The sequence below is a fragment of the Dipodomys merriami genome, unplaced genomic scaffold (assembly GCF_024711535.1).
Source record: "Dipodomys merriami isolate MVZ:Mamm:240054 unplaced genomic scaffold, mDipMer1.0.p SCAF_62, whole genome shotgun sequence".
Lineage (NCBI taxonomy): Eukaryota > Metazoa > Chordata > Mammalia > Rodentia > Heteromyidae > Dipodomys > Dipodomys merriami.
Window position 1 is genome coordinate 4,484,523 of NW_027206202.1, and position 26,658 is coordinate 4,511,180.

The window sequence follows — 26,658 nt, forward strand, 5'->3', positions numbered from 1 at the left end:
TTCCTTCCTTCCTTCCTTCTTTCCTCCCTTTTTCTTTTTTTGTCAGTTGTGGGCCCTGAACTCTGGGCCTGGGTGCTGTCCCTCAGCTCTTCAACTCAAGGCTAGCCCTCTACCACTTGCGCCAAAGCGCCACTTGTGGCTTTTTCTGCTTATGTGATGCTGAGGAATCAAACCCAGGGCCTTAGGCATGCAAGGCAAGCACTCTACCACTGAGCCACCTTCCCAGCCCTTCTGTTTGCTTTCTAAAAAGAGAGAGAAGACTTTGCAGCCAATGAAAGTACAACAAGAAGGCAATTGTTTACGCCAGGAATAAGGTCTTTACCCATAACCAAAATTGTTAATCTCTTGCTTTTGGACTCCCCGGTCTCCAGGATAGTAAGAAATACATGTCTGTGGAGCAAACCATGTAGCCTGTGGTATTTTGTTAGAGCAGCGCAAGAAGAATAACAATGCACTATTCTCTCTGCCAGAATCCATCTAATACTTTTAAAAAATATACTGATTCTAGCAGGGTGGCTCACACCTGTAATCCATGCTACTTAGGAGGTTGAAGTCTGAGGATTGCAATTCAAAGTGAGTCTGGGCAGGAAAACCCACGAGATTCTTATCTCCAATGAACCAATGAAAAGCCAGAAGTAGACATGTGACTTATGTAGTAGAGAGCCCAGCCCTGAGCAAAACAGCCCAGGGAGAGTGCCCAGGCCCTAACTTCCAGCCCCAGGAACAAAATAGGCTTTTTATAATGTGTTACTCATTTTCGATGTGGATTTTTATTTAAGTCTTACATTGCTACGGGGAAGTCACTGATTATTGTGTTCCATTTTATGTATGTATATATGTGTGTGTATTTATTTGTGTGTGTGTGTGTGTGTGTGTGTGTGTGTGTGTGTGTGTGTGTGTGCGCGCACGCGTGCCCACGCTGGATCTAGAGTTTGAACTCAGGGTCTGGATGCCGTCCCTGAGCTTCTTTTGCTCAAGGCTTATTGCTTTACCACTCAAACCACAGCTCTGCTTTGGGCTTTTGGGGTAGTTGATTGGAAATAAGAATCTCAGGGACACTCCTGACTGGGGCTGGCTTTGAATTGTGTTCCTCAGACCTCAGGCTCCTGAGTAACTAGTAGGATTACAGGTATGAGCCACTGGTGCCTGGCTTGTGTTCCATTTTAAAGGTGATAGACTAAGGCTTTGAAGCTCAGGTGACTCAGCCCTTAGACCTAGTGTGTTCCAGACCTGGGTGGTGAACACTGTCCAGGTAGCCAGCCTACGTGGGTACTGATGGGCACACAGCTTAATAGGCTTTAAGAGGACAAATGGAGGGGGGGCGGGGCTTCCTGTTGGCTAGAGTGTAAAACAGAGAGTGGAGTTGGTCTGGCAGTCAGGGGAGTGAATGAGTGTAGGAAATACCCAGACAAATAACCAAAAACATTTCCAGCTGCTTTGGTGACAAGGCAAAACCTTTAATAACATGAGTGCTTATTACATTAACTGCTTCAGGGCTCGGAGATCTTTGATTTCTGGTCAAGTTTTTCTAACACAGAGAAGGTGAACTACCTCCCTCAAGGGGCCACCTGGGTGGTTGGCCACTGGGAGAAGGCATGGGGTGAACACAATGGGGGGGGGAAAATAAAATAACAGTACAACGATGCCCATCTGATGGCGATTTTGACAAAACTCTGCCTCCCTCAGGCTGCCACCTGTGACTCTGAGACAAGTCCCCTTCCAAGGAGGGAAGAAGAATGTGGAGTTGCTTCCCAAAGGAAAAGAGGACACAGATACAGACACAGACACAGACACACACGAGGAATGACACTAGAAATTGGCACAGAGGATGGGTGGGGACATGGGAGACTGAGGGATGGGTGGGTGGGTGGGGGGAAGGCTAGAGTCCATTCATTTTTCTTCTTTGTAAGACGGATATACCATCACATGTCATGCAACCTTAGAGAGATCTCTGTGGACACTTTCCTGCCCCCATCCTTTCCATTCCCCCCCCTCCCTCAAGGCTGGGCTAGGTGCGGAGTGAGAGGTGTGGTGGGGGGGGGACAGAGGTCAGAGATCAGCTCAGACAGGCGTGGTGCGTCTGTTAGCTGGATTATTATGCAAAGACTCTTTGAACTCTTTGGGTGTGGAGTTGTGGAACTGTAGAAAAGCGTGGTCCCGATCCGAGTTGAGGAGGGTCCCCATGGTGATCTTCGAGGGGTCCCGGGAGAGGGTGAACATGGAGATGTCAGTAGAAGGGATGGTGTGGAAGCCTTTGCTGATCGGGGACAGATCTCGGGACCTAGGCTCAGTCGAACGAGAACTTGACCTTCTCCGGAATCGGTACCTGTAGGGTGGAAGGCGGGCGAAGGTGGATTTCTTCAGGAGCTCGGAGTGGGATTTGGCACGTAACTGCTGATGTTTCTCAATGTAGATGTGCACGGCTACCACCCCGACGATCTCGGCAATGATGAATGAGAAGGCTCCAAAGTAGAAGGACCAGCCGTAGGAATAGCTTTTCTTAGAGTCACGTTGCCCGGGGTCTCCTGCATTGGCTGAGATATAAACTATGATGCCAATGATATTACTTAACCCTAAGAGAAGAGAAAAGCAAAACAAAACAAGAACACGTATTTGATCAACCTTGCAATGCTATGGCGATGAGTGACTAGCATATTCTGTTATTGGTGCCAGTCCTGGGGCTTGGAGTGGTCCCTGAGCCTCTTTGAGCTCAAGGCTAGTGCTCTACCACTTGAGCCACAGCGTTACGTCTGCCTTTTTCTTAGTAGTTTATTAGAGATAAGAGTCTTGCCGGCGCTGGTGGCTCACGCCTGTAATCCTAGCTACTCAGGAGGCTGAGATCTGAGGATCACGGTTCAAAGCCAGCCCGGGCAGGAAAGACTGTGAGACTCCTATCTCCAATAAACCACCAGAAAACTGGAAGTGGCTCTGTAGCTCAAGTGGTAGAGGGCTCGCCTTGAGCTGAAGAGCTGAAGGACAGTGCCCAGGCCCAGAGTTCAAGCTGAAGGACAGTGCCCAGGCCCAGAGTTCAAGCCCCATGACTGACAAAAAAAAAAAAAAAAAAGAGTCTTACAGACTTTTCTGCCTGGGCTGGCTTCAAACTGAGATCCTCAGATCTTAAGCTTTCTGAATAGCTAGGATTGAGCCACTGGTACCTGGCTGCCTCTAGCTTGTTTTGCTCAAGGCTAGTGCTCCAGTTAAGCCATATCTCCATGTCTGCCTTTTTGCTGGTTAATTGTAGATAAAAGTCTCTTAGATTTTCTTACCCCATCTGGCTTCAAACTGTGATCCTCAGATCTCAGTCTCCTGAGTAGCTAGGATTACAGGCATGAGCCACTGGCTCAATTGGTACTTTTAGCCTGGAGGTATTATTTATAGGAAATGTGGAGGTGACAGGGAGAGAGGAAAAGATAATCTGGCTGGTAAATCCCACTGCTGAGATCTTCCTATAAGTTCTGTTGTTTTGGGGAAACACAGACTTGCAGTCCTGGGCAGAGAGCATTCAGATACAACTTTCATCTTCCTCCCCCAGAAACAGCAGTCAAACCCAGTGGGCATTTATTTTCCCTTCAGAGCAATTAATTCCATCAACACTTAATCCTTGGCACTAAACCATGGCAATGGAAAAATGGGCAAGACACAGCTCTTTGCCTTTGAATTCATCACCATTAGTCAGAGAGAGACTCTGTGGTGTGTGTGTGTGTGTGTGTGTGTGTGTGTGTGTGTGTGTGTGTGTGTGTGTGTGTGTGTGTGTGTGTGTGTGTGTGTGTGTGTGTGTGTGTGTGTGTGTGTGTACTGGTACTGGCGCTTGAACTCAGAGCCTGGGTGCCATCCCTTAGCTTTTTGGCTCATGGTTGGCTACTAAACCACTTGAGCCACGCCTCTACTTCCAGTTGTTTGCTGATTAATCAGAGATAAGAATCGCACACTTTCCTGTCTGGGCTGGCTTCCAACTACGATCCTCAGTTCTCAGCCTCCTGAGTAGCTAGGTTTACAGGTGCAAGCACTTAGCACCTGGTAATAAGCAACCCTTTCTGAGAGCCTCCTGAGTCCTCCTTCCACAAACACTCTGTACTTCTAGACTATTTCCTAAGAAATAGCCAAGTAAGTAAAGTGTTAACTCCAGGTCTGGCAGGTCCAGTCATCTGCTTTAGTGCTGTCATTTTGGTTGGCTGGCATAAAGCACTGGGATTATTTTGGATGGAACCACCCTGGTTATAGTTCAGGATCTGTTTGGGCCCTGCCCTCTCCTGCCATTGCATGGCCCAGACAGATAGGTCATTTAGGAGCTAGGCAGCAAGTTCGAATCAACTAGCTCTTTTGCTGCATGGGAGATGACAGACCCAACACTGTGTCAGGCAGCTAACAGGCACAGGATAAAAAACAGCATCTCTTCCAGCAGTGCCAATTTAGCTGGAAGATTAGTGAGGAAGACACATGCTTTTATATTAAAATGAACATGGAAATAATAAGGAGGAGAGAGCAGAATTCACATGAATTTTTTAAGTTGAATGGGAGGCAGACTTCAAAGACATTTCAGCTTACTGAAGGCAGCGTTGAGTGAGGCCCTTGCTTCCCCATAGCCATATTTTCTCTGCTAGGAGAGAAATTTTGGTGACTAAGTTGAGGAAGCAGCCTTCCCACCCTCCCTTGCTGGGGAAGGAGAGAAGAGGAGAAAGAAGAGTTCTAAGGGAGAATCAAGTGTCAAACAAAGAGTGGACATCCATGTGAATTTCTTCTCTCTTTCTCTCTCTGTGTGATATATATTATCTATTTATATATCATCTGTTTAACACCTCTACTACTTATTATTTGTTCATCTGTCATCAATCAATCAAAAAATGAATAAATGAAAAGAAGCGAGGCACTGGAGGCTCATGCCTGTAATCCTAGATAAGTGGGAGGCCAAGAAAGGAAGAATCATGATTTGAGGCCAGTCTGGGCAAAAAAGTCTTCGAGACTGCATCTCAACAGAAGGAAGTTGGATGAAGTGACATGTATCTGTCATCTCAGTTCAGAGATGGCAGGTAGCGAGACACTAATCTCAAAAAGAACTAGTGCAAAAATGGAGCTGGAGGTATGGCTCAGTAGTAGGACATCTACCTAGATAGTTCAAGGCTCGGAATGCAAACCCCAGGATGGCCTTGAAAACAGGCCCTTCTTTTACATATGAGGAAACATACATAGAGACATCAGGGAATTCTTATGTTGTCCCAGCTAAGAAATGATTTGAACCCAGGGCAGCCCCAGGGGCCTGGGATTTCAGTAACTAGCTTCAGGAAGAACTAGATGACAGTAGACAGTAGCTTTGTTCCATTGCTCAGCCTGTGAATTCTGCAAGGGCAAGGATTTAGATCTTCTTATTTGTTGCTATGGCCCAGCTCCTAGTCCCCAGCCTGACCAAAGCAAGAGCTCTGTGTGTATTTGTTGAGTAAGTGAATGCTCTGTGTACAGTAAAGAGCCCTGAGTTATTGGGCACTGAATCCATCCTCAATACTGGGCTCTGTTCTCAGCATACTTTTATATATTAACTCATTTTAAATTCCCTTAACAAGCTGGATGCCAGTGGTTCTCACTTATCATCCTAGCTACTCAGGAGGCTGAGATTGAAGAATCAATGTTCAAAGCCAGCCCAGGCAGACAAATCTCAGAAATGGAGGCATGGCTCAAGTGGTAGCCTACTGACCTTGAGTTGAGAGAGCTCAAGGCCCTGAGTTCAAGTGCCAATACTCTAGATCCTCTGAATAACCTCAAGAGGCGGGACTGTCATGAGTTCCATTTTTTCAGATGGGGAAACTGAGGCATAGAGAGGTTAAGAGACTTGCCTAAGGTTACAAAGTAGAAAAATAGTAGAGCTCAGAGAGTTGGCTTCAGTTCTCAGGCTTTTAAGCATTGTACAGGGGGCCCAGCACATAGCACCTTCCTACCCTCTCATTCCATAGATGGACAAACAGATTCTGGGGGTCTCAGAGTAGATTCAAGGGAGAGGGTGTCTAGGATCAGACCTCCAAGCTCCTAGCTTTCCTGTTTCTGTGTGAACTAATGAACTAATGACTAATCTGTCATGCCTGACAAGCCCCTATACTAAGACGATAGCTGCTGACACCTTCCTCCCTTCACAGGTCCCTTGGAGACAAATGGATGACATTCTCTTGTTCTTTGCAGACTGTCAATTCAACACAGCATTGGAGCTGACTGTCAAGGTCTGCCAGGGCCTTGGTCTCAAAGCCAAGCAAGTCCCTGGGTTTGCCTTTTGTTAATATTTGCTCTCACAGAGCAGAGTCCAAAGCCACAGCCACTTTAATGGACCACATCTTCCCAGGGCAAGATGGCGGCTCTCTGCCTAGTGTGCAGCATGAGTAGGTTTCCAGAGACTCCAGAGACTTGCGGCTTCCCTTCTTCAAAAGAGACACCTGCTGGGGAAGAGCCTACGAAAAGTCTTAACAGGGGATCAGGGCTCTGGATTCCTGACTTGGCATCTCTTGTTGCTGCTTTTCCAAAATTAGAAGATAATGCGGCTCACACCTGTAAATCCTAGCTACTCAGGAGCCTGAGATATGAGGGTGGCTATTTGAAGCTGGCTTGGGCAGAAAAGTCTGTGAGACTCCTATCTGCCAGTTAAGTACCAGAACACTGGAAGTGGAGCTGTGGCTCAAGGGGTAGAGTAACCAGCCTTGAGCAAAAGAAGCCCAAGGAAAGTGCTAGGCCCTGCTTCATTCACGCTCCAGGACTGGCTTAAATTAACTAATTAAATAAATAAAATATATAATAAATAACTAAAGAAAATAACATCATGTCTTTTATACTCAGTTTCCTTCCAATAATGCTAGGAAGCTGTTACTGTTCTTATTTGCTATGTCAAAGGTGAGAAAATTGAGCTACGAGAAGTTGGTAATGTTTCCCAAGGCTGCAAATGTAGAGAGCCTGGATTCAAAGCTCAATCCCTGTATCCTCTCCTCCATTATCTCTGTCTCAGTAGATACATTATACTATAGTAGCTCCTTTCCCTCTTGTTCCTGGTTCTTCTTTATGAGGTTTTAGTTACCTGTGGTTAACCACAGCTCAAAAAATGAAGGTCAGGCACCCAGGGAGGCTGAGATTGGGAGGATGGTGGTTCAAGGCTAGCCGATGCAGAAAAAAAACCCCACGAGATCTCCTCTCAATACAGAGTTAGACACAGAGGCCGGTATCTATTATTCCAGCTATCAGGGAGTCTAAGGTAGGTGGGTTGAGTCAGGGTACATGCTGTGTAGCAAGGGAGATCCTTATCTGAAAAACAACCTGTCAGGAACAACACTGAAGATATGCAGGAGGCCCTGAGTTCAAACCCTAGCATCACCATAAATAAATAAATAAATAAATAAATAAATAAATAAATAAATAAATAAATAAATAAATGAAAAAAGTTTCCCTGGGAAATTCTAGAAACAATTCGTATTTTAAATAACTTTTGTTTTAAATAATTTATCATGAGTGTTCTACTTTATTACTATATTATAATATTATATATTACTAGTTGTGAATCTCTTATTGTATCTAAAATTTTTTTTTTCTGGTCCTGCAGCTTGAACTCAGGGTCAGGGTGCTAGCCCTGAGCTCCTTTTGCTCTAGGCTAGCTCTCTACCACTTGAGCCACAGCACCACTTCTGGCTTTTTCTGTGTATGTGTTACTGAGGAATCGAACCCAGGACTTCATGCATGCTAGGCAAGCACTCTACCACTAAGCCACATTATCAGGCCTTCCTCTGACTTTTTCTGAGTTGGTCTGTTGGAGATAAGAGTCTCATGGACTTTCCTTCCCTGGCCTGGCTTCTAACCATAATTCTCAGATCTCAGCTTGCTGAGTAGCTAAGATTACAGGTATGAGCCACCAGTGCCTGGCTTTTTGTGTCTAATTTTTAAGTTACACTTTACTGTAGATGTGATATCCTTAGCTAGAGTTTTATCATTTTTTATTCTAATGAAATTCTTAGCTGGTAGCTGGTGGCTCATGCCTACAACCTTAGCTCCTCAGGAGGCTGAGATCTGAGGATTGCGATTTGAAGCCAGCCTGGGCAGCAAAGTCTGTGAGACTCTTATCTTCAATTAACACCAGAAAACCAGAAGTGGCACCATGGCTCAAAGTGGTAGAGAGCTAGCCTTGAGCAAAAGAGCTCAAAGACAGCATCCAGGCAGTCAGTGTAAGCCCCATGACTGAAAAGAAAAAAAAGAAGAAATTCAGTTTTTGCCCAGAAGGAACCCTGAACAGCATTGTTTTGTCCATGGAGCCGCTGACTTCAGTGTGGTGTCCAGGAAGAGCTGGCATAAGACACTCACCTGCGGAGACGAAGAAGATGCCCGCGCTGAGGATGACATTGTGTCTGCTGCGGTGGAACTCACTGGCCGCCACACAGAGCCCCCCGAAGAACAGCAGCGTGACGCTGAGGATGGGGAAGACACTGGAGGCCCGCACAGCGCCTGCAGGGAGGAGGGGAGAGCTGTCTGCCCGCACCCAGCCACTCCTGGGACCCTCCTAACGCTGGCATCGGGTGCCACAGGAAAGAGTCCAGGGATGGCTGGCACTACACCAGTGTCACCAACCCGGAAGATCTAACGCCAAGGTTCAACAATTTGCTTCCTCTCTCCCTCCCTCCTTCCTTCTTTCCCTTCCTTCCTTCCTCCTTCCTTCCTTTCTTCCCTTCCTTCTCTCCCTCTTTCCTTCCTTCCTTTCTTGCTTGCTTACTTCCTTCCCTCCCTTCTCTCCCTCTTTCCTTCCCTTCCTTCTTTCCTTCCTTCCTTCCTTCCCTCCCTCTTTCCTTCCCTCCCTCCTTCCTTCCCTCCCTCCCTCCTGCCTCCCTCTCTCCCTCCCTTTCCTTCCTTTCTTCTTTCCTTCCCTCCCTCTCTCCTTTCTTCCCTCCTTCCTTCCTCCCTTCCTTCTTTCTTTCCTTCCTTCCTTCCTTTCTTCCTCCCTCCATTCTTTCCCTCCCTCCCTCCCTCCCTCCCTTCCTTCCTTCCTTCCTTCCTTCCTTCCTTCGTTCCTTCCTTCATTCCTCCCTCCCTCCCTCCCTCCCTTCCTTCCTGCCTTCCTTCCTTCCTTCCTCCTTCCTTCTTTTATTCTTTCCTTCCTTCTTTCCTTCCTTCCTTCCTGCCTTCCTTCTTTCCTTCCTCTTTCCATTCTTTCCCTCCCTCCCTCCCTCCCTCCCTCTCTCCCTTCCTTCCTTCCTTCCTTCCTTCCTTCCTTCCTTCTTTCCTTCCTTCCTCCCTTCCTTCCTCCCTTCCCTCCCTCTTTCCTTCCCTCCCTCCTTCCTTCCTTCCTTCCCTCCCTGTCTCCTTCCCTCCCTCCCTCTTTCTCTCTGTCTGTTTCATTGTTTCTCTTTCTTTTTGTGTCATCAGGGGCCCGGGTGCTGTTCTTAGTTTATTTGTTCAAGGCTGGTGCTCTACCATTCGAGCCATAGCTCCATCTTGCTGGTTAACTAGAGACAAGAATCCCACAGGATTTTCCTGCCTGAGCTGGCTTCCAACTGTGATCCTCAGGTTTCAGCCTCCTGAGTAGCTAGGGTTATAAATGTGAGCCATTGGTACCTGGCTTAGGGAAGGAAACTTTTTTGTCCTGTATTTTGGAGCTAGGACTCTGGGATGTTCCTTTGGTATTGGGACCTGCAGATTACATAGCCAGCCTTGAACGCGGAGACTGCTATCAGATTTCGAGCATGTGCTGTGTAGCACAGAGCTGGACAGCACCCACTTACATCTGTCTAGTCACTCAATGAACAAATGAATTGATTTGTAATTTCTTCGGGGGTGGGTCAGGAAGGGTCACAGCTCCCTGGGCTCAAAACTAAATTTGTATTCTTCAGTGTTCTAAGTTTTAACCCTATAAGCTCGGATGGGCTGTTTCCATTTGCCAGCCATGAAAATGTGCTCAGACTCAACCACATAGCTCTTTCTTCTGACAGCTCTTTCTTGAGTGGGTTCATGTTTGCATGCTTGTCTGTCAGAAGTTTGGCCACTGCTGTAGATAAATGGAGATCATCCAAAAGAGAGATGGGAAGACCGTGGAATTTACAGAGGGGCCACGTGTGTGTGTGTGTGTGTGTGTGTGTGTGTGTGTGTGTGTGTGTGTGTGTGTGTGTGTGTGTGTTCTCTTAAATCACAAAAGACCAAGGGGGCTACATTTGTTTCAAGGTGGCTCAGTGTGGGGGTGGGTGTCAGGGCACAAGGGCTGGGGTGGGTGGCTGTGGGGGCTCAGGGCTGCCCAGCCTCCAGCACTGTAAGCTACATAAATATCTGTTCTTTACTAATCGTCTGGTCTCGGGTATTTTGTTATAGCCACAGTGAGTGAGGTGAAGACATCGGCATCTGAGCTGCACATGAAGATGAGGAAATAGCAGAGAAATCATAGGAAGAACCCCCATTTTGTCAGGGCTGTGAGGCAGCATAAATTCCTAGACAGTAAGGAGAGCTATGAAGGAATGTGACCTTCACTTTCCCTCCTTACCCTTGGCTCTGTGCTGTGGTTCTCGGTGAAGCTGAGTGGACTGGGAGATGGCGGTAAGGGGAGACGAAAGGAGAGAGGACCCCATCTTCCCAGAGGGAAGACAAATGTTTTGTTGGAAACGCCATCAAACTCTCCAAATAAAATCAATTTTGCGAGTTGTGGAATGAAAGTCCTATTTCCGTTTATCTCCAACGGGGCAAACATCAAAATGCTCCTTTCAAGTCGAAAAGATAAAGGATGACATCCTGGTAAAATCCCACAGACTTCAAAGCTATTCTCTTTCCAGGGGTCCCAGTGACTCCTGTCATCCTCCACTCTTTCTTCTCTTTCTCTCCCACCTTCCCTTTTCCCTTCTCTCCCTCATTTCTTCCTTCCCGCTCTTCTTTTGTCCTCTCTTCTTTCTTCCATCCCTCTCTTCTTCCCTCTCTCCTTCCCTTCTTGTCTTCTCTCTTCTTTCTTTCACTCATCCCTCTCCCTTCCCTCCCTTCTTCCATATGTCTATTCTCCCTCTCTCCCTTCTTTCATCTTTCCTTTTCTCTCCTTTTCTTCTTTCCCTCCATCCCTTCTTGTCCTCCTTCCCTTCCTACTTTCTTTCATTCCTCCATCCTAGTTCCCTCCCTCCCTTCTTCCTTCTCTCCTTTATTCCCTCCTTTCTTCATTTCTTCTCTTCTTTCTGCTTTCCCTGCCTCTTTCTCTTCTTTCCTTCCTTCCTTCTTTCTTTTCCACTCTCTCCTTGCCTCTTTCATCTCTTCCTCCCTCCTTCCTTCCCTTTCTCCCTTCTTTCTTCTCTTCTCTTTCTTCCCTTCCCTTCCCTTCTTGTTCTCAAGGTTGAACCCAAAGACTCACACATGCTAAGCATATCCTCTACACTGAACTCCACACAAACAGAGCCAGAATAGGACTTTCCATATATAATCATAATTTAAAAAATAAAAGCACCTTAAATCTAACACAGCTGAATAATCAATGCCTTTGGAATTTGTTCATGAACTCATTACCTGGTCTTGGAAAAAAAAATTATAGGGCTGGGAAGGTGGCTCAGTGGTAGAGTGCTTGCCTTGCATGCATGAGGCCTTGGGTTCAATTCCTCAGCACCACATAAGCAAAAAAAAAAAAAAGAAAAAAAAAAGAAAAAACCTGGAAGTGGTGCTGTGGCTCCAGTGGTAGAGCGCTAGCCTTGAGCTGAAGAGCTGAGGGACAGTGCCCAGGCCCAGAGTTCAAGCCCCATGATCGGACCCCTCCCCCCCCAAAATAACATTTAAATCCAAATCAAGTTCTCTCTTTGCTCAGACCCAGGTAAAGCCCACATCTATAACTGACTTTGCTGTCACTAATCTCACATGACAAGCCAGAACTGACATATATTTCCTCGTGATTACATGTTGGGCTTGGGGCAAAGTATAAAAGACATTAGCTTGTTTGTTTTTCATGACCCTGTCAGATAGATGATACTAGAATCTTGATTTCACAACAAGAGAAGAAAGCTAGATCTAGGACTCAAGCAACTTGCCCTAGGTCAAAATCAGGTCAGAGTTGAGATAGACCAGATTTCAGAGCTCTTGGTAGAAGCTACCACAGTTTTCTGGCTCTGGGTTCTGTGTTTGTAACAGTTTATGGTACATCCGGGTTACTGACATTTGCTAAGTCCCATGGAGACCCTGGCCTCATCCCAGTTGAACTGAAACAGAAGAGAAGCCCAGGAGAGGTGAACTGGAGTTCTTATTTCTCCTTCCAAGCCTCCACCCTGGGGAACTCACCCATTAGCACCTCATCCATTAGCACCTAGCCCATTAGCACTTTCTCAGATCAGCCCTCCAGGGAAGAAAGTAAAAACTTGTAAGGAGTTGAAAATTCCTTAGATTTTTTTTTCTTCTTCTCCTAAGCGGACTAAAAAGAACCTTTCCGTTTTGACTAACCTACTTTTTTTCCTTTCCTCTTTCTAGATCATCAAAATGTAAGAGACACAGAAACCCAGAACCACGTGTCTACCACTTAACCAGAGATACCAGCAGCCCTTTGCATTTCCAGATGGATGGTGGTGGTGGTGGTGGTGGGGTTCCATCTCTGAGGCCTGTGGACAATGGCTGGGGGGAGAGAGACCTCCCTCCCCCCAACCTCCTTCCTCCCCCAACCCTGGAAACGGGGGTGAGACTTACGCAGGAGATACTCAGCTGTGTCCTGCTCGTAGTCTGCATCCTCGGGAAAGTGATCGATTTTCTTGCACACGCCTCGGAAAGTCCCTGTGGGAATAAACGTGGTGTTGAGCTGAGAGGGAGAAGGCAGTGTCCTGGGAGGGCGGGGGACAGCCTGAGTCCTCCACCCTGAAGCTCACACGTGTCCCTGGACTGGGGGAGTGGGTGGGCTGTGCATAGTAAAGTCCAGCAGCAATTGTGTTTGATTTAGACACCAAGAAGAGCTTCTTGTTATACTTTGCATCGAAGTCCTGGTCAGTGGGAGGAAGGAGGAGGAGGAACCTTCAAAGACGAAACCTAGTGGGAGGAAGTTAGGTCATGGGGGGAGTGGCTCTTGAAAGGGATTTTAGGACTCTGGCACTCTCTCTCTCTCTCTCTCTCCCTCTCTCCCTCTCTCTCTTTCCTTCCTCCCTCCCCTCCCTCTCTGCTTCCAGGCATCCTGAAGTGAGCAGCCTCACTCTACTGTGTGCTCCCTGCCATGAGGTCCCGTCTTACCTCAGCCCAGGCCCTAAACAACAGCGCTGACCAACCATGGACCAAAACCTCTGAAACAATGACCCACCCAGAACAAAACTTTTCCTCATTGACCAAACCAGGGCACTGGTGTCTCAAATCTGTCATTCTAGCTACCTAGGAGGCTAAGATCAGAGGATTGTGATTCAAAGCCAGCTCGGGCAGAAAAGTCTGTGAGACTCTTATCTCCACTCAAACTACAAAAACAAAAGCTGGATGTGGAGCTATAGTTCAAAGTGGTAGATTGGTAGCATTGAGCAAAAGAAGGGACAGGCTCTGAGTTCAAGTCCCTGGACTGGCACCAAAAAAAAAAAAAAGAGAGAGAAGTGAGTTAATCTCAGGTATTTCTTCACAGTGACACAAAGCTAAAGGCAAATACACACACACACACACACACACACACACATACATACATACATACATACATACATACATTTTAAATAAAAACAACTGAGGGTGTGACTCAAGTGGTAGAGTGCCATCATAGCAAGTACAAAGCCCTGAATTCAAACCCCAGTGCTGTCAACAAAACAAAACAAAAACACCTAAAAATACTCGTTGCCCACAAGTTAGTGGTTTGAGTCTTACTTGTTCAGAAAAAAGAACTTTCTTTCCTTTTAAAAAAATGTACAAGGTTAAGCCAAGTGCTGGTGGCTCATGCCTGTAATCCTAGCTACTCAGGAGGCTGAGATCTGAAGATGTGGTTCAAAGTCAGCCCGGGCAAGAAAATCCATGAGACTGTTTATCTCCAATGATGCACCAGAAAACCAAATGTGGAGTTGTGACTTAAGCAGTAGAATGCTAGCCTTGAGTGGATAAAGCTCAGGGACAATGCGCAGGCCCTGAGTTCAAGCCTCAAAAAGAAAAGAAAAGAAAAGAAAATAGAATGCTGCAATATTCTGCTTTTCGTTTATCACAGGCAGTTGGCCCCTATGTAGATGAAGGATCTAGGCTGCAGACACACTAAGAGGACCCCATTGTCTTATATGTTATGCCCCTGTTTGCCAAGAGAAAAAGGATGTGGAACTTAAGGATATTGATTTATCTTTCCATTTTACAGAGGAAGCATCAAGGATTTTGCATGCAATCATGCAGAATTCCAGGAGAGGTCTGTATCCAGGTATTTTGGAGTCATCCACTCTGGCCAGCAGTGCTTGACTCTGAGCAGGAGCCTTCCTCTCCTGTCTCCTCTGACAAGGACCCCCTAGCTTGCTGTCCCCTGCTGTGTGGCTCAACCACTAGGGACATGCAGAATTTCCCAAGACAATTCTGTCTCTGTCTCAGAGAAACCATCTGCATTTTCTTTCCTTTCCTTTCTCTAGCATAAATGTGACTTAACTGATTATGTGTGTGTTAGATAATCATTGTGGTGTTTATTAACTAGCCAATTAACCAATCTCTGGGGCACTTAATGGCTCTGTCAGTTCTTATAAATGACAAACAATATTCAGGATGTCTCACCAGAACACAATAGGAAATTATGCATTCCTGTTCTCATTCCTCTCTGCAAAGACTTTGGGGAGGTGAGGAGTAATATAGAGTGATTGAAGCAGCACGATGAAGAATCAGAGGTGGGCGAATGTCTCCAAGAAGTCATTGTAAGGGTGAAGCAAGGTGCCTGGGCGCTGGTGGCTCGTGCCTGTAATCCTAGCTACTCAGGAGGCTGAGATCTGAGGACCTCGGTTCCAAGCCAGTCCAGGCAGGAAAGTCCGTGAGACTCTTATCGCCAATAAACCACAGAAAACCGGAAGTGGCGCTGTGGCTCAAGTGGTAGCCTTGAGCTGAAGAGCTGAGGGACAGGGCCCAGGCCCAGAGTTCAAGCCCCACGACTGACAAAAACAAACAAACAAGAAACAGATCTGGAACAGAAGATACAAGTAATCGTTGAAAGAAAGACATATCCATGACAACGTCCCTAGTAGCCGATTAACACAAGTTGACTTGATAAATTTAGTAATTGGCACACATTGCAAGTTGACTGTAACCCCCTGCACCATTCTAAGCCTTTCCATGTTTTACATCAGTGGCTCCCAAAACCTCTGCTGTTACAATCCCTATTTTATAAGTGAGGAAACTGAGGCTTATTAAAGTAAATGGGTCTCTCAAGGACACAGCTCCTACAGGGTTCATTCAAGCGTGGGTCTGGCAGACTCCATAGTCCAAATTCCTATGGATTTAGAGATAGACGCAGAGTCTTTCCCCATTAACTGTGCTTTTTCTACTTCAGGGACTACTGGGCAGGGCAGGGGGCTTGCTAGGGATCCCCACCTCACTGTTTGACATATTCCATGGAAGCTACCATGGGAAGAAAAGGCTGATGGGAAAGATGGGATAAGAACTCCCTTAAAACTGGTGTGTTAGAATGCACTTATGCCTGTATCAGCTTGTGGAACAGGCCTGCTCAAGGTGACTCAAGGTGACTCAAGGCAGCTTGGAAGTAGGACTGAGAACCAGAAAATACTAGAAGGTTCTAGATACTCCAGTGTCACCACCTTCTTGTTTTCCCACAGCCTGTGAGCTCTACCCACTTGAACCACACCTCTTCTTCTGGCTTTTTTTTGGTGATTAATTGGAGTTGAGTCTCAAGAACTCTTCCTGCCCAGGTTGGTCTCTAAGTGCCTCAGATCTCAGCCTTCTGAGTAGCTAGGATTAAAGATGGGAGCCACCAACACCTGGCTACTCTCTAGTTCTTTAAGAACTGTTTTGTTGCTGGATGCTGGTGACTCATGCCTGTAATGCTAGCTGCTTGGGAGGCTGAGATTAAGGTCTGCCTGGGCACAGAGGTTCATGAAACTCAGACCTAGGTTTTTTTTTGTGTGTGGTATATTCTTATTATACCAAATGACATAGGCAGCTGAGAATTGGAGGATCCAGATCAGTCTAGGCAGAAAAATTCTAAACTTTTCATCTCTGCAAGGGAAGATGGACATGGCAGCAAATAGCTTTTATCTCAGCAAGGATGGGAAATCTAAAGTAGGTACATTGTAAGTCAGGGCCATGACCTGGCAGGAAGTGATACTCTATCTCAAAAATATAGCCAGCAAAAAACAAGGGTGAAGGTATGGTTCAAGTGGAAGAGCACCTGTCTAGAAAGTGTGAACCTGTTAGCTTCAACTCTAGTACTGGTAATAAAAAAATAAAACAAAATTTCCACAACGCTCCCTGGTCTAGTGATCTCTGCTTTCTGAAGACACAAGAAGAATGTGAAAAGGAGTTTGTCCTCTCTCTTAGGATGGCACTAGAGGGTTAGCCTGGATAATGTACCCTGTTCCTGCAAGTAAGGACCAGGCTTTGGAGTTAGTTACACCTTAAATCCATCCTGACTTGGTCACTTGCTAATTAGGGTACTTACAGCAAAGTACCTCTGCCAACTCAGTTTCTCCTTCTACCACAGGACAATAAATAAGAGCAAATTTGTGGAGGATTCACTGAGCAGCACTAGTTGCTGTTCTCAGCATTTTATACATAAATTGTGTGTGTGTGTGTGTGTGTGTGTGTGTGTGTGTGTGTGTGTGTGTGTGTGTGTGTGTGTATGCCAGTACTGAGGCTTGTGCCCTCATTTGATTTTTCCTCCTCATTGCTGGCGCTCTACCTCCTGAGCCACAGCTCTACCTCCAGCTTTTTTTGCTGGCTAATTAAGGATAAGAGTTTCACAAACTTTCCTGCCTGGGTTGGCTTTGAACCATGAGCCTCAGAGCTCAAACTTCTGAATAGTTAGGATTATAGGTATGAAGCACTGACACTTAGCTACATAATTTTTTTTTTTAAGTACTGGGCACTGTCCCTGAGCTTCTTTTTGCTCAAAGTGAGTGCTCTACCACGTGAGCCTCAGTGCCACTTCCAGCTTTTTTTTGAGTAGTTTATTGGAGATAAGAGTCTCATGGAGTTTCCTGCCTGGGCTGGCTTCGAACCACGATCCTTAGATCTTAGCCTCCTGAGTAGCTAGGATTATAGGCATGAGCCACTGACTCCTGGAAGTCACATAAATCTTTCAATCAGGCAATGCTGTAATGCATTTGGTACAGTTCCTGCCACATAAGAACTCAATAAATTACAGCTAATACTACCATCAGTTTTGGTAGACATTTCAGGACCAGATGAGACACATTGGTGACACAGTGAGATTTTTATAAAGCAATATGAAAGGAAAGAGAATAAAAATCTCCTGAAGGAAGATTCCTTGCTGGAAGCCATATACTCGTCTTAAAGTGAACTTAGCCATTTGTGTCAGGAGCATAGCATTAGAGCTCCTAGAAGTAACCACCATTTAGCATTTTTGTTTATGTCTTTCTAGGCTTCTTTTCCCTCCCCTGTGATACTGTGCCAAAAAAAAAAAAAAGATCTAACAAGATTGGAATCATGCTTCTGCTTCTTGCTTACCTTTTCTTAGGAGAATTTCCCCATATTGGTCAATTTAAGAACATGGAAAGGTATTGAGACTTGCTTACAAACTGCTAGCAATGGAACCAGAAGAGATGCTGAGATCCAACAGATTTGCAAGGAGCAGGTTGGGATACATAGGTAAATATTGTAATAGCACAGCTTAAGCTAAGGCCCTGGGATAGAAAGATGCAGGAATACAGTGAACCAAACCAAAGGGGTTTATTTAGCCTTATACCTAAAAGGGAGGGGTGATGGGAACCCAGTATCAGAGTAGATGGGAAAACGGGGCTGTAAGATCCCCTGGGTCACAGGACCCTGGAAAAAGCTTTGGAACAGAAGGTAGAACCAGGTTTTTCTTTTTCCTTTTTTTGGGGGGGGGCTGGGCACTGTCCCTCAGCTCTTCAGCTCAAGGCTAGTGCTCTACCACTTGAGCCACAGAGCCACTTCCGGCTTTTTTCTTTTTGCTTATGTGGTGCTGAAGAATCGAACCCAGGGCCTCAGGCATGCAAGGCAAGCGCTCTACCACTGAGCCACCTTCCCAGCCCTACCTCTTATTATTGACCACAATCTTGCCTGTTCTAGTCAGCACAAGAATTGTGTTCAAAGTAATAGGAAAAAAAAAAAAACCCAGAATGATAGTGTCATTTTTTTCCCCCAGATGATAGAACTAGGCTAGTTGGGAAGTTGGGGACAACTTTCTAGAAAGTAAAATGTTAGAATAAGTGACAAGGCTCAAGAAAATGGGTTCCTACCTGATACCAAACTACCTAACAAAACTAGAATAACTAAGTCACGGTGATATTGCATTTAGGAGCAAACAGTATATTAGGGTAATTTTTCAGTATAGAGAAATAACATAAATTCACAAGCAGTCTATTATCCCAAATTTAGGTAATCCCTGTTCAATTAAAAGCATGCACATTCTTTTTAATCTAATACTTTTTCAAGCAAAAATACATATTTGGTTAGCTGGGCACCGATGGCTCATGTCTGCAATCTTAGGTACTCAGGAGGCTGAGATCAGAGGATTGTGGTTTGAAGTTAGCTCGGGCAGAAAGCCTGTGAGACTCTTATCTCCAATTAACTACTAGAGTTTGAACTCAGGGCCTTGTGTTCTCAATTGGCTGTTTTTTTTTTTCCTCCAGCCTGGCACTCTACCACTTGAGCCGCACCTTCACTTCTGAGATAAGAGTCCCAGTTGTGTCTCCCTGGCTCCTAATTTTGATCCTCAGAGCTTAGCCTCCTGAGTAGCTAGGCTTGTAGACATGAGCCTAGATACTAAGCTGATCTCTCTCTCTCTCTTTTTTTGTCAGTCGTGGGGCTTGAACTCTGGGCTTGGACACTGTCCCTCAGCTCTTCAGCTCAAGGCGAGCGCTCTACCACTTGAGCTACAGTGCCACTTCCTTAATCCTGAATTTCTGAATCATGTAGTTTCCATGTGTTTAAGTTTCTTCTTCTGTAAGCTGAGATTAATAGTAGTATCCACATCTCAGATTTATCCCCCCCCTTTCTTTTAAAATTGTTATTATAAAGGTAATGTACAGAGGTGTTTTAGTGACATGTCAGATAAAGAGCACATTTCATTTTGGACAATGTCCCCCCTTTCCTCGCTCTTTCCCAGATTTTTCCCTCCCATCCCCACCCACAAAATCTGTAGCTCACTTTCAACATAATGTCCAGTGAGTATCACTGCTGCTTTTGTTCACCCTTTGTCTCTCCATTTCTGTGATCTTAGGTTTATTTTTTATGAGGAGTGTAGAAATTAATCATTGCCAAGTACTTTAGAGCAATATTTAGTACATAGGTGTTATATAATTCAGTCAGGATGTCTAGAGAAGGGGAAAACAATTCATCAAGAGCTTGATCCACTGCTAAGTTCTGACTAAACCAAAACCTGAACTCTTAGCAAAATCTTCGTGTGTGTGTGTGTGTGTGTGTGTGTGTGTGTGTGTGTGTGTGTACACTGGTACTGGGGTTTGAACTCAGTGCCTGTGCCTTTACTTGGCTTTTTCTTTTTTTTTGCTCAAGACTACCACTTGAGCCACACCTCTGCTTCTGGTTGGTTAATTGGAGATAAAGTCTCATGGACTTTCCTGCCTAGTCTGGCTTTGAACTGTGATCTTTAGATCTCAGCTTCCAGAGTAGCTAGTATGACAGGCATAAACCACGAGTGCCCACCTGCAAAAATCCTTCTAATAGTACTAACACAGTTCTGGGCACCAAGATGAGGGCTAGAGGCTCATCTTGGCTACTAATGCCATTGCTTCTGTTTTGGACTTGGCTTAGAGGAAACCAATGAAAAACTGGAGAGTATGGTCTCTCTTCCACCATTACAAAAATGGAAGTACACATGCGCAGCTGTGTGTGTGGGTGGAGGGGGTGTGGTACATGCACAGAGGACCAATTTAAGAACAGAGTCCAAAGAGTTCTCACATTCTGGACACACCACCTGCTCTGCCATGTCTGGCTAAAGACCAGGTAGAGTAGATCCTTAAAAAAAGTGAAGTAAATCCTTACAAAAAAAGATTCTGCATCCAGTGTGTTGGCTTCAACTCATGAACCACCAGACTTGGAGCAGACAGGCCTGGTGAAGCGAGACTATCATCCCAAGTCCCATTTGTCTACGTTTGCAGTCTTGAAAGGATTTCCTGAATGGGAGACTGGTGTGTCAGTCAACTTTCTACGACTGTGATAAACTACCGAAACGAAGGAACTTCTAAAAGAGAAAAGGTTGATCTGGGCTCAGATCTGAGGTCTGTGGCCATTTATTTGTCTTCTCGTTTTCAGGCCATGGTGAGATGGAGCACATGGTCAAGGAGGCTGCTCACCTGCTGGCAGCTGGGAAAGCGGAGAGGCAGCAAGGTCTGGGACAAGGATCTAACCCCTAAGAACATGTTCCCAATGATCCACATCCTCCAATCAGGCCCTACCTCCTACAGCTGTATCCAGCCCTCAACAGTCCACTTGATGTAATTCTATGGATGGATTGATCCAGTATGTTGATGACCAATCACCCCTGAACAGTGATGTGCTGGGGATCAGGCTTTCTATACAAGTCTTTGAGAAACACCTCATACACAAACCATACAGGGGTCAGATTCCCCCAGATGTTGCTCCTCCAGCAGAAGGAGAGGCCATCAGTAGGACCTCTGAGTATCCTTCCCTGAGACACAGTCCTCATCCATCTCCCTGGTCTGTGAGCAACTCCACATGGATGGCCCTGGGGAAGGCTTGGTGGCTCTAGGTTCACCAACTTCACAGAAGGTCAGGTTACTTCTGAGCAAGCTTCATCTTGTGTTCAGAGGAAAGGCAGGAAACCCCAACAAATCCAGCCTGGCTGCCTGGGCCAGGTCAGAAACAGAACCAATCCAGTGCCTGGAGCATGGTACCCATCTTAGCCATGAATCCTGCCAGTGAAACCAAACTCCAAGCCCTCACATCACAGCTTAGAGAGCCCAAACAAGGTTCCTGGAGAAACTAGAGCTTGGCTTATCAGCCACGTGAGTCTTTGGTTAAATCTTCCATGTGATGGATTTGCCTTGAGACATTGTAGAGAACAGCAAATATCAAGTTGGTTTATGCTGGTTCTAGAAGCAAAAGCAACTCCTTGACTAGAAGAATGTTTGGGTTGCTGGGCCCATGGTACATCTTTACCATCTGAGGATGAGGCAGTCCAAAAACAGACTTTCAACTGGGGCGTGTTTTGGAATTGTCCTGGGAAAGAAGGGAGGGAGACTCCCTTTCTTTTTCTCCTCTCTGTTCCTTCCCTTCCTTGCTTGAGTGTGCGTGCTGATCCTGAGTCTTGAATTCAGGGCCTGGGCTTGGTCCCTCAGCTTTTTGTTTTGCCTCAAGTCTAACACTCTACCCATGAGCCTCAGCTCCACTTCTGGCCTTTTGCTGGTTAATTACAGAGGTAAGAGTCTCACAGATTTTCTTGTCTGGGATGACTTCAAACTGTGATCCTCCAATCTCAGCCTCCTGAGTAAATAGGATTTACAGGAATGAGCTACTGATTTGGAGATTCTTCATGAAATTTGAGGCATATGGAGTTTTAAGAAGGCCTGGGTGATTCCGTGGCTGAGCTTGAGAACAATGGTCTTCAAGTGAGTCCACTTAAAACAGGAATTTCTTGGTTGGGGCCCAGGGACTCACTCCTGTAATCTCAGCTACCCAGTAGGCTGAGATCTGAGGATTGGAGTTCGAAGCCAGCAAAGGCAGATAAGTTGAAGAGACTCTTTTTTTTTTTTTTTTTTTTTTTTGCCAGTCATGGGGCTTGAACTCTGGGCGCTGTCCCTCAGCTCTTCAGCTCAAGGCGAGCACTCTACCACTTGAGCTACAGTACCACTTCTGGCTTTCTGGTGGTTTACTGGAGATAAGAGTTTCGCAGACTTTCCTGCCCTGGCTGGCTTTCAACCGCGATCATCAGATCTCAGCCTCCAGAATAGGTAGGATTACAGGCGTGAGCCACCGGTGCCTGGCAAAGAGACTCTTATTGCTAAGTAACCAGCAAAGAGTTGGAAGCAGAGGTGTGGCTCAAGGGGTAGAGAACCGACCCATGAGCAGAAAAAGCCAAGCAAGAGCATGAGGCCCCGTGTTCAAGTTTTAGTACCAGCATGCACGCATGCACACACACACACACACACACACACACACACACACACACACACACACACACACACACACACACACACCCCAATAAAACAAAAACAGCCAAGGGACTCTTCTCTCATAGTAAACAACACTGACTAAACTTTCAATATGACTTAGAATATGAAATTACAATTCATGAAAAAATGTTTGATTTTTGGCTGATCTTTTCCAAGTACATATTAGCTTGAGTCAGTTGATTTTTTTTTTTTTTTTTTTGCCAATCCTGGGGCTTGAACTCAGGGCCTGGACAGTCCCTTAGTCCCTGAGCTACTTTAGCTCAAGGCTAGCACTCTATCATATGAGCCACAGTGCCACTTCTGGCTTTTTCTGTGTATGTGGTACTGAGGAATCAAATTCAGGGCTTCATGCATGTTAGGCAAGCGCTCTGCCCATAAGCCACATTCCCAGTCCCGTAGGTCGATTTTTTTGAGAGAGATGGGAACATGTTTTCTTGATAAAGTCTCACGATGACTCAATGAGGCATCCTTATGACAGGATTATGAAGTTTGATTTTTTTTATAGCAGGATCGTCATGTGGGTCTTGTGTGTGTGTGTGTGTGTGTGTGTGTGTGTGAAAAACATTTAATTACATCAGGCTTTTCCCCAAGAGCTTCTGTGAGTCCTTTGATATTCAGATCTTTCCATGTCTATCATGTCATAATCCCTGTCAATCCCTGCTTCTTTCTTTCTTGGACTGTGTCCTGTGGTCAGCTCATCACGTTGGCCTCCAAATTGCTTTGTATTGTCACATGTTGACAAGAGCTGTCCATCAGAGAAAAAACTTCCTGCCTACGGCTGAGATCACAGCATGTTCACTGGGATGCGGGGGTGGGGTGGGGTGGTGGTATGGCTGGGGCGATAGTTGAGTGGGAACTAAGTTCTGTAAGTAGTCGGGTCATTAATGCATATATTCATATTCACATAGTTTCCTGTTCATACAGCCCTGGCATATTATGCAAAGGATTTCTTTTTGGTTAATGAATTCATGGATAATGAGAACCTCAAACTAAACTTGTTTTCTGAGTGAGATGAAGCACTTAGGGTAGAGCAATTATGAATTACTGCTTCTAATAAGAGAACCCAAAGAGCGACTGAGCTAATGAGACATAAACATCATCTCCTAGAGTAACGGAACTGCTGTTGGAACATATCCTGACGCATCCTTGGTCCCGCAGGTGGCTGGAGCAGGCGCCATGTTCTGAGAAGCATGGTCCTTAGCATTTGGGAAGCACCAGTCAGCAAAACCAAGGGTTCTGGATTGTCAAGGCTATGATGAGCGTTGACTGTGGAGAGACCCAGAGGAAGCCAATAAATAAATGAAACAGATGGATTAGTAAAAAGGGAAAGATACTTTTCAGAGAGTGGTAAGTCTTGTGGAAATAATAAGCCCTGGAGAGGGGTGGGGAAGGGAGGGAGATAGGGATGGACGGAAAAGGGGAAGAGGGTGAGAAAGAGAGGGATGGAGGAGAGAGGAGAAGTGGAAGGCAGGGGAAGGGAGGGAGAGGAAGAAGGGTGGGCAGTGGAGGACTTTGGCTGGCCAGGGAAAGTGATCTCTGAGAAGATAAGTTGAATGACAGCAAGCAATCAGTTATTCAGAAGACTTTGCAAGCACAACATCCAGAAGGAAGAATAACATGTAAGTGTGTGTCCAAGATCAGGACCAGTGTCTAGCATCTGGAACAGACAGAATGTGCAGGAAAGTGATGAGTGAGGTTAGGCCCACCATGGAGCAGGTGTCACAGCCCCTTACAGGTCAGGGGTGGTTGCTGGAATGGATCATGGCCCCTGGTTTTGGAGGGTTTTCAAGCACAGGAGAAACACAGCCCAACCTATTGTTTTCAAGGATCTCTTTGGGTGCTTGTGGGCTTGCTGGAGACCAGGAATGGATGAACAGCTCAGAGGACTCCTTGAGAGTGACCTTGAACCCTTCAAAGGATAATTGGTAGTGTGCAGAGGGGGACAGTACTCAAGCTAAAGTGCAGTTACATCACACGGGCAGATGTCCAGGGTCCAGAGCATTGTGCTTAGACCCCGGTGTGGGCATTTAATGAGGAGGGATGGCGGGCTGGATTGCTCTGCTTCAGCACACAAAGACTTGTCCTGCTTCGCTTCTGATGAGCCTGAAACTGAGTGTTTGGCCTATCAACCCACTGGGAGGCTTAGGGTAAAATGCATTCGAGAGCCCTTAGTTATGTGGTTAACTGAAGCTCTAGCTGAAACAGTAGCCCATCCTACAGTCCAGGGTCCTTCCTTGCTGGAGCACAGAGCTCAGGCCCAGCCCATCAAACAAGTAGCTGTAGTTCGAACTCACCATTGGATACTGGTGTGTGATGAGCCACTGCTGTGGGCTCCCAGACACCATCCCAGAATAGGCAGGAAAAAGGAGAAGGTTTGATGTGTGGCGTTAAGGAGAAAGCATCGCATAGCATAGGGAAACAGCCGCACCAGAACTTGCACTGATCATCCTTCTTCAGGGGCTCTGAGTTGTTATGTTACTCCTGGGTGCCAGTGCTCACAGGGAGAATGTGATTGCGTAGAGACACAAAGCCTTCCTAACCCCCTCCCTTGGTAGGCATTAAGACAAGTTGGGAACTCATTTCCTTTGTACATGGCAATCGGTGTGATTGTGGCAGAGGCTCAGGAGGAAAGACTGGAAGTGTGTGTGGACTGTGGCAGTGACCCCTTCATCTCGGCTGTCTGTATGTGATGACATCTCTCCTCTAGAAGGGTCTGAAAATAACTGGACCCCAATCCTTGTGAGATTCACCCGGGCTATTATTTAAACAGTATCATTTCTGGTTCCGTGCGAATCTCTGAGCGCCTATGGTTTGCGATGGTTTGTTTTGCATAGAACTAGGACTTGAACTCAGACCTCCTTCACGTTCTTGCTTGGTTCTTTTGCTCTGGTCTGGAGCTCTAGCACTTGAACCACAGCTCCACTTCCACTCTTTGCTAGTTCACTGGGAATAAGAGTCTCATAGGTTTTACTGCCCGGCTGGCATTGAACCACAATCCTCAGATCTCAGCTTCCTGAGTAGCTAAGATTACAGATGTGAGCCACAAGAGCCCAGCTGAACCCATGTGTTATAACAGAACCGTGTGGGAACATCCGGATCCGTCCCTCAGCTCTACAGGAATGGTCTTCCTGGGGTATCATCTACCACAAAGGATGGCTTCCGGGAGTGTTCAGACAGTCATGGGAAAATGCACTGTTGTGGGTTTGCAGTTTGTGGGGATTGCTGTTTTCCCTCTTGCAAGATTTAGGGTAAAGTCTATTCAAGATGGTGCAGTGGCCTGACTGCATCCCCTGAAATTCACGTGGGTGGAAACTAAATCCCTGTGCAGTAGTGTTGACAGGCGGTGTCCAGGCCCCAAGGCTCTACCCTCACAATGCATTGTGGGAGTGGGTTGGATATCATGAGAGCAGGTAAGTTAGCATGGGAGGGGGTTAGTTAGGATGGAAGTGAGTTCCTGATAAAGGGATGAGTTTGGTGTTTGTCTCTGTGTCTGTCTGTCTGTCTGTTTCTCTCTGCCTTTCTTTCTGTCTCCTTTCTGCCCTTTACTATGGGGTCGTACAGCACAGATCCTCACCATCAAAGATCCCTTGCCCTTGGACTGTACAGTAGTTTCTGGAACTGTAGGTGGCTCACTCACACCTGTCATCCCTAGCTACTTAGGAGGCTGAGATCCGAGGATCATGGTTTGAAGCCAGCTGGGGTAGGAAAGTCTGTGAGCCTCTTATCTCCAGTGAACCACCAGAAAACCAGAAGTGGTACTGTGGCTGACAGTGATAGAGCACTAGCCTTGGGTAAAAAAGAGCTCAGGGACAATACCCAGGTTCTGAGTTCAAGTCCCACGACCGGTGGAAAAAGAAAAAAAGAATAGTCCAGTCTTGACAACCCATCTGATGATAGTCACACAAACTGGATTTAGACAACTCCTTGGAGGTTTTCCAAAAAGGAAGCATCAGAGACAGGTGGTCCCAGGTTGTGAGGGCAGAGCTGGCCTTCACGGTCACCAGCTCCAACACACTTGGACATGGTGCCTTAGTCCCTGGAGAGTGACCGTTGTGTGCTTTCGAATTCCAGCCCCATGCTGTCAATTGTCAGAATTCTGTGTGCTGTGGCTCACCTGCACATGCCACTGTGACAAGACAGTGTGTGGAAATTTGGAGGTCGACATATTATTTCTAACCCCACAGGTGGTACTTTCTCCATTAAAAAAAAATCCAGAAAAGCGTTGTTTTTTTTTTTTAAGTTAATTCCTGAGAATTAAGAATGCTGCTTGGATTTCCGCCCCCTGAAAATTCTATAAACACGCACAGACTCAAACCCACAAACTGGAGGCAGTGTTAAATGTGTGGATGAAGAGCTACTTTTTTTTTTTTTGACATTTTTTTCCCCCTGCTATTCTGACTGTGCTGAATTGAGCAGAGGAACAGAG

At 46.1% G+C, this 26,658-nt stretch overlaps 1 protein-coding gene across 1 annotated transcript in view; it reads right to left on the reverse strand.

Moving 5' to 3' along the window:
• Nucleotides 1-1,447: 1,447 nt before the first annotated feature.
• Cacng3 (calcium voltage-gated channel auxiliary subunit gamma 3) overlaps nucleotides 1,448-26,658 on the reverse strand; it is an 88,678-nt gene continuing 63,467 nt past the window's right edge. Inside the window, exons 2-4 of the mRNA XM_070004011.1 lie at nucleotides 12,634-12,717; nucleotides 8,317-8,457; nucleotides 1,448-2,573 (exon numbers count right to left, since the gene is read on the reverse strand). Of these exons, the coding sequence (XP_069860112.1) occupies nucleotides 2,062-2,573; nucleotides 8,317-8,457; nucleotides 12,634-12,717 (737 nt within the window). The 3' untranslated portion in view covers nucleotides 1,448-2,061. The remainder of the gene's footprint in view (nucleotides 2,574-8,316; nucleotides 8,458-12,633; nucleotides 12,718-26,658) is intronic.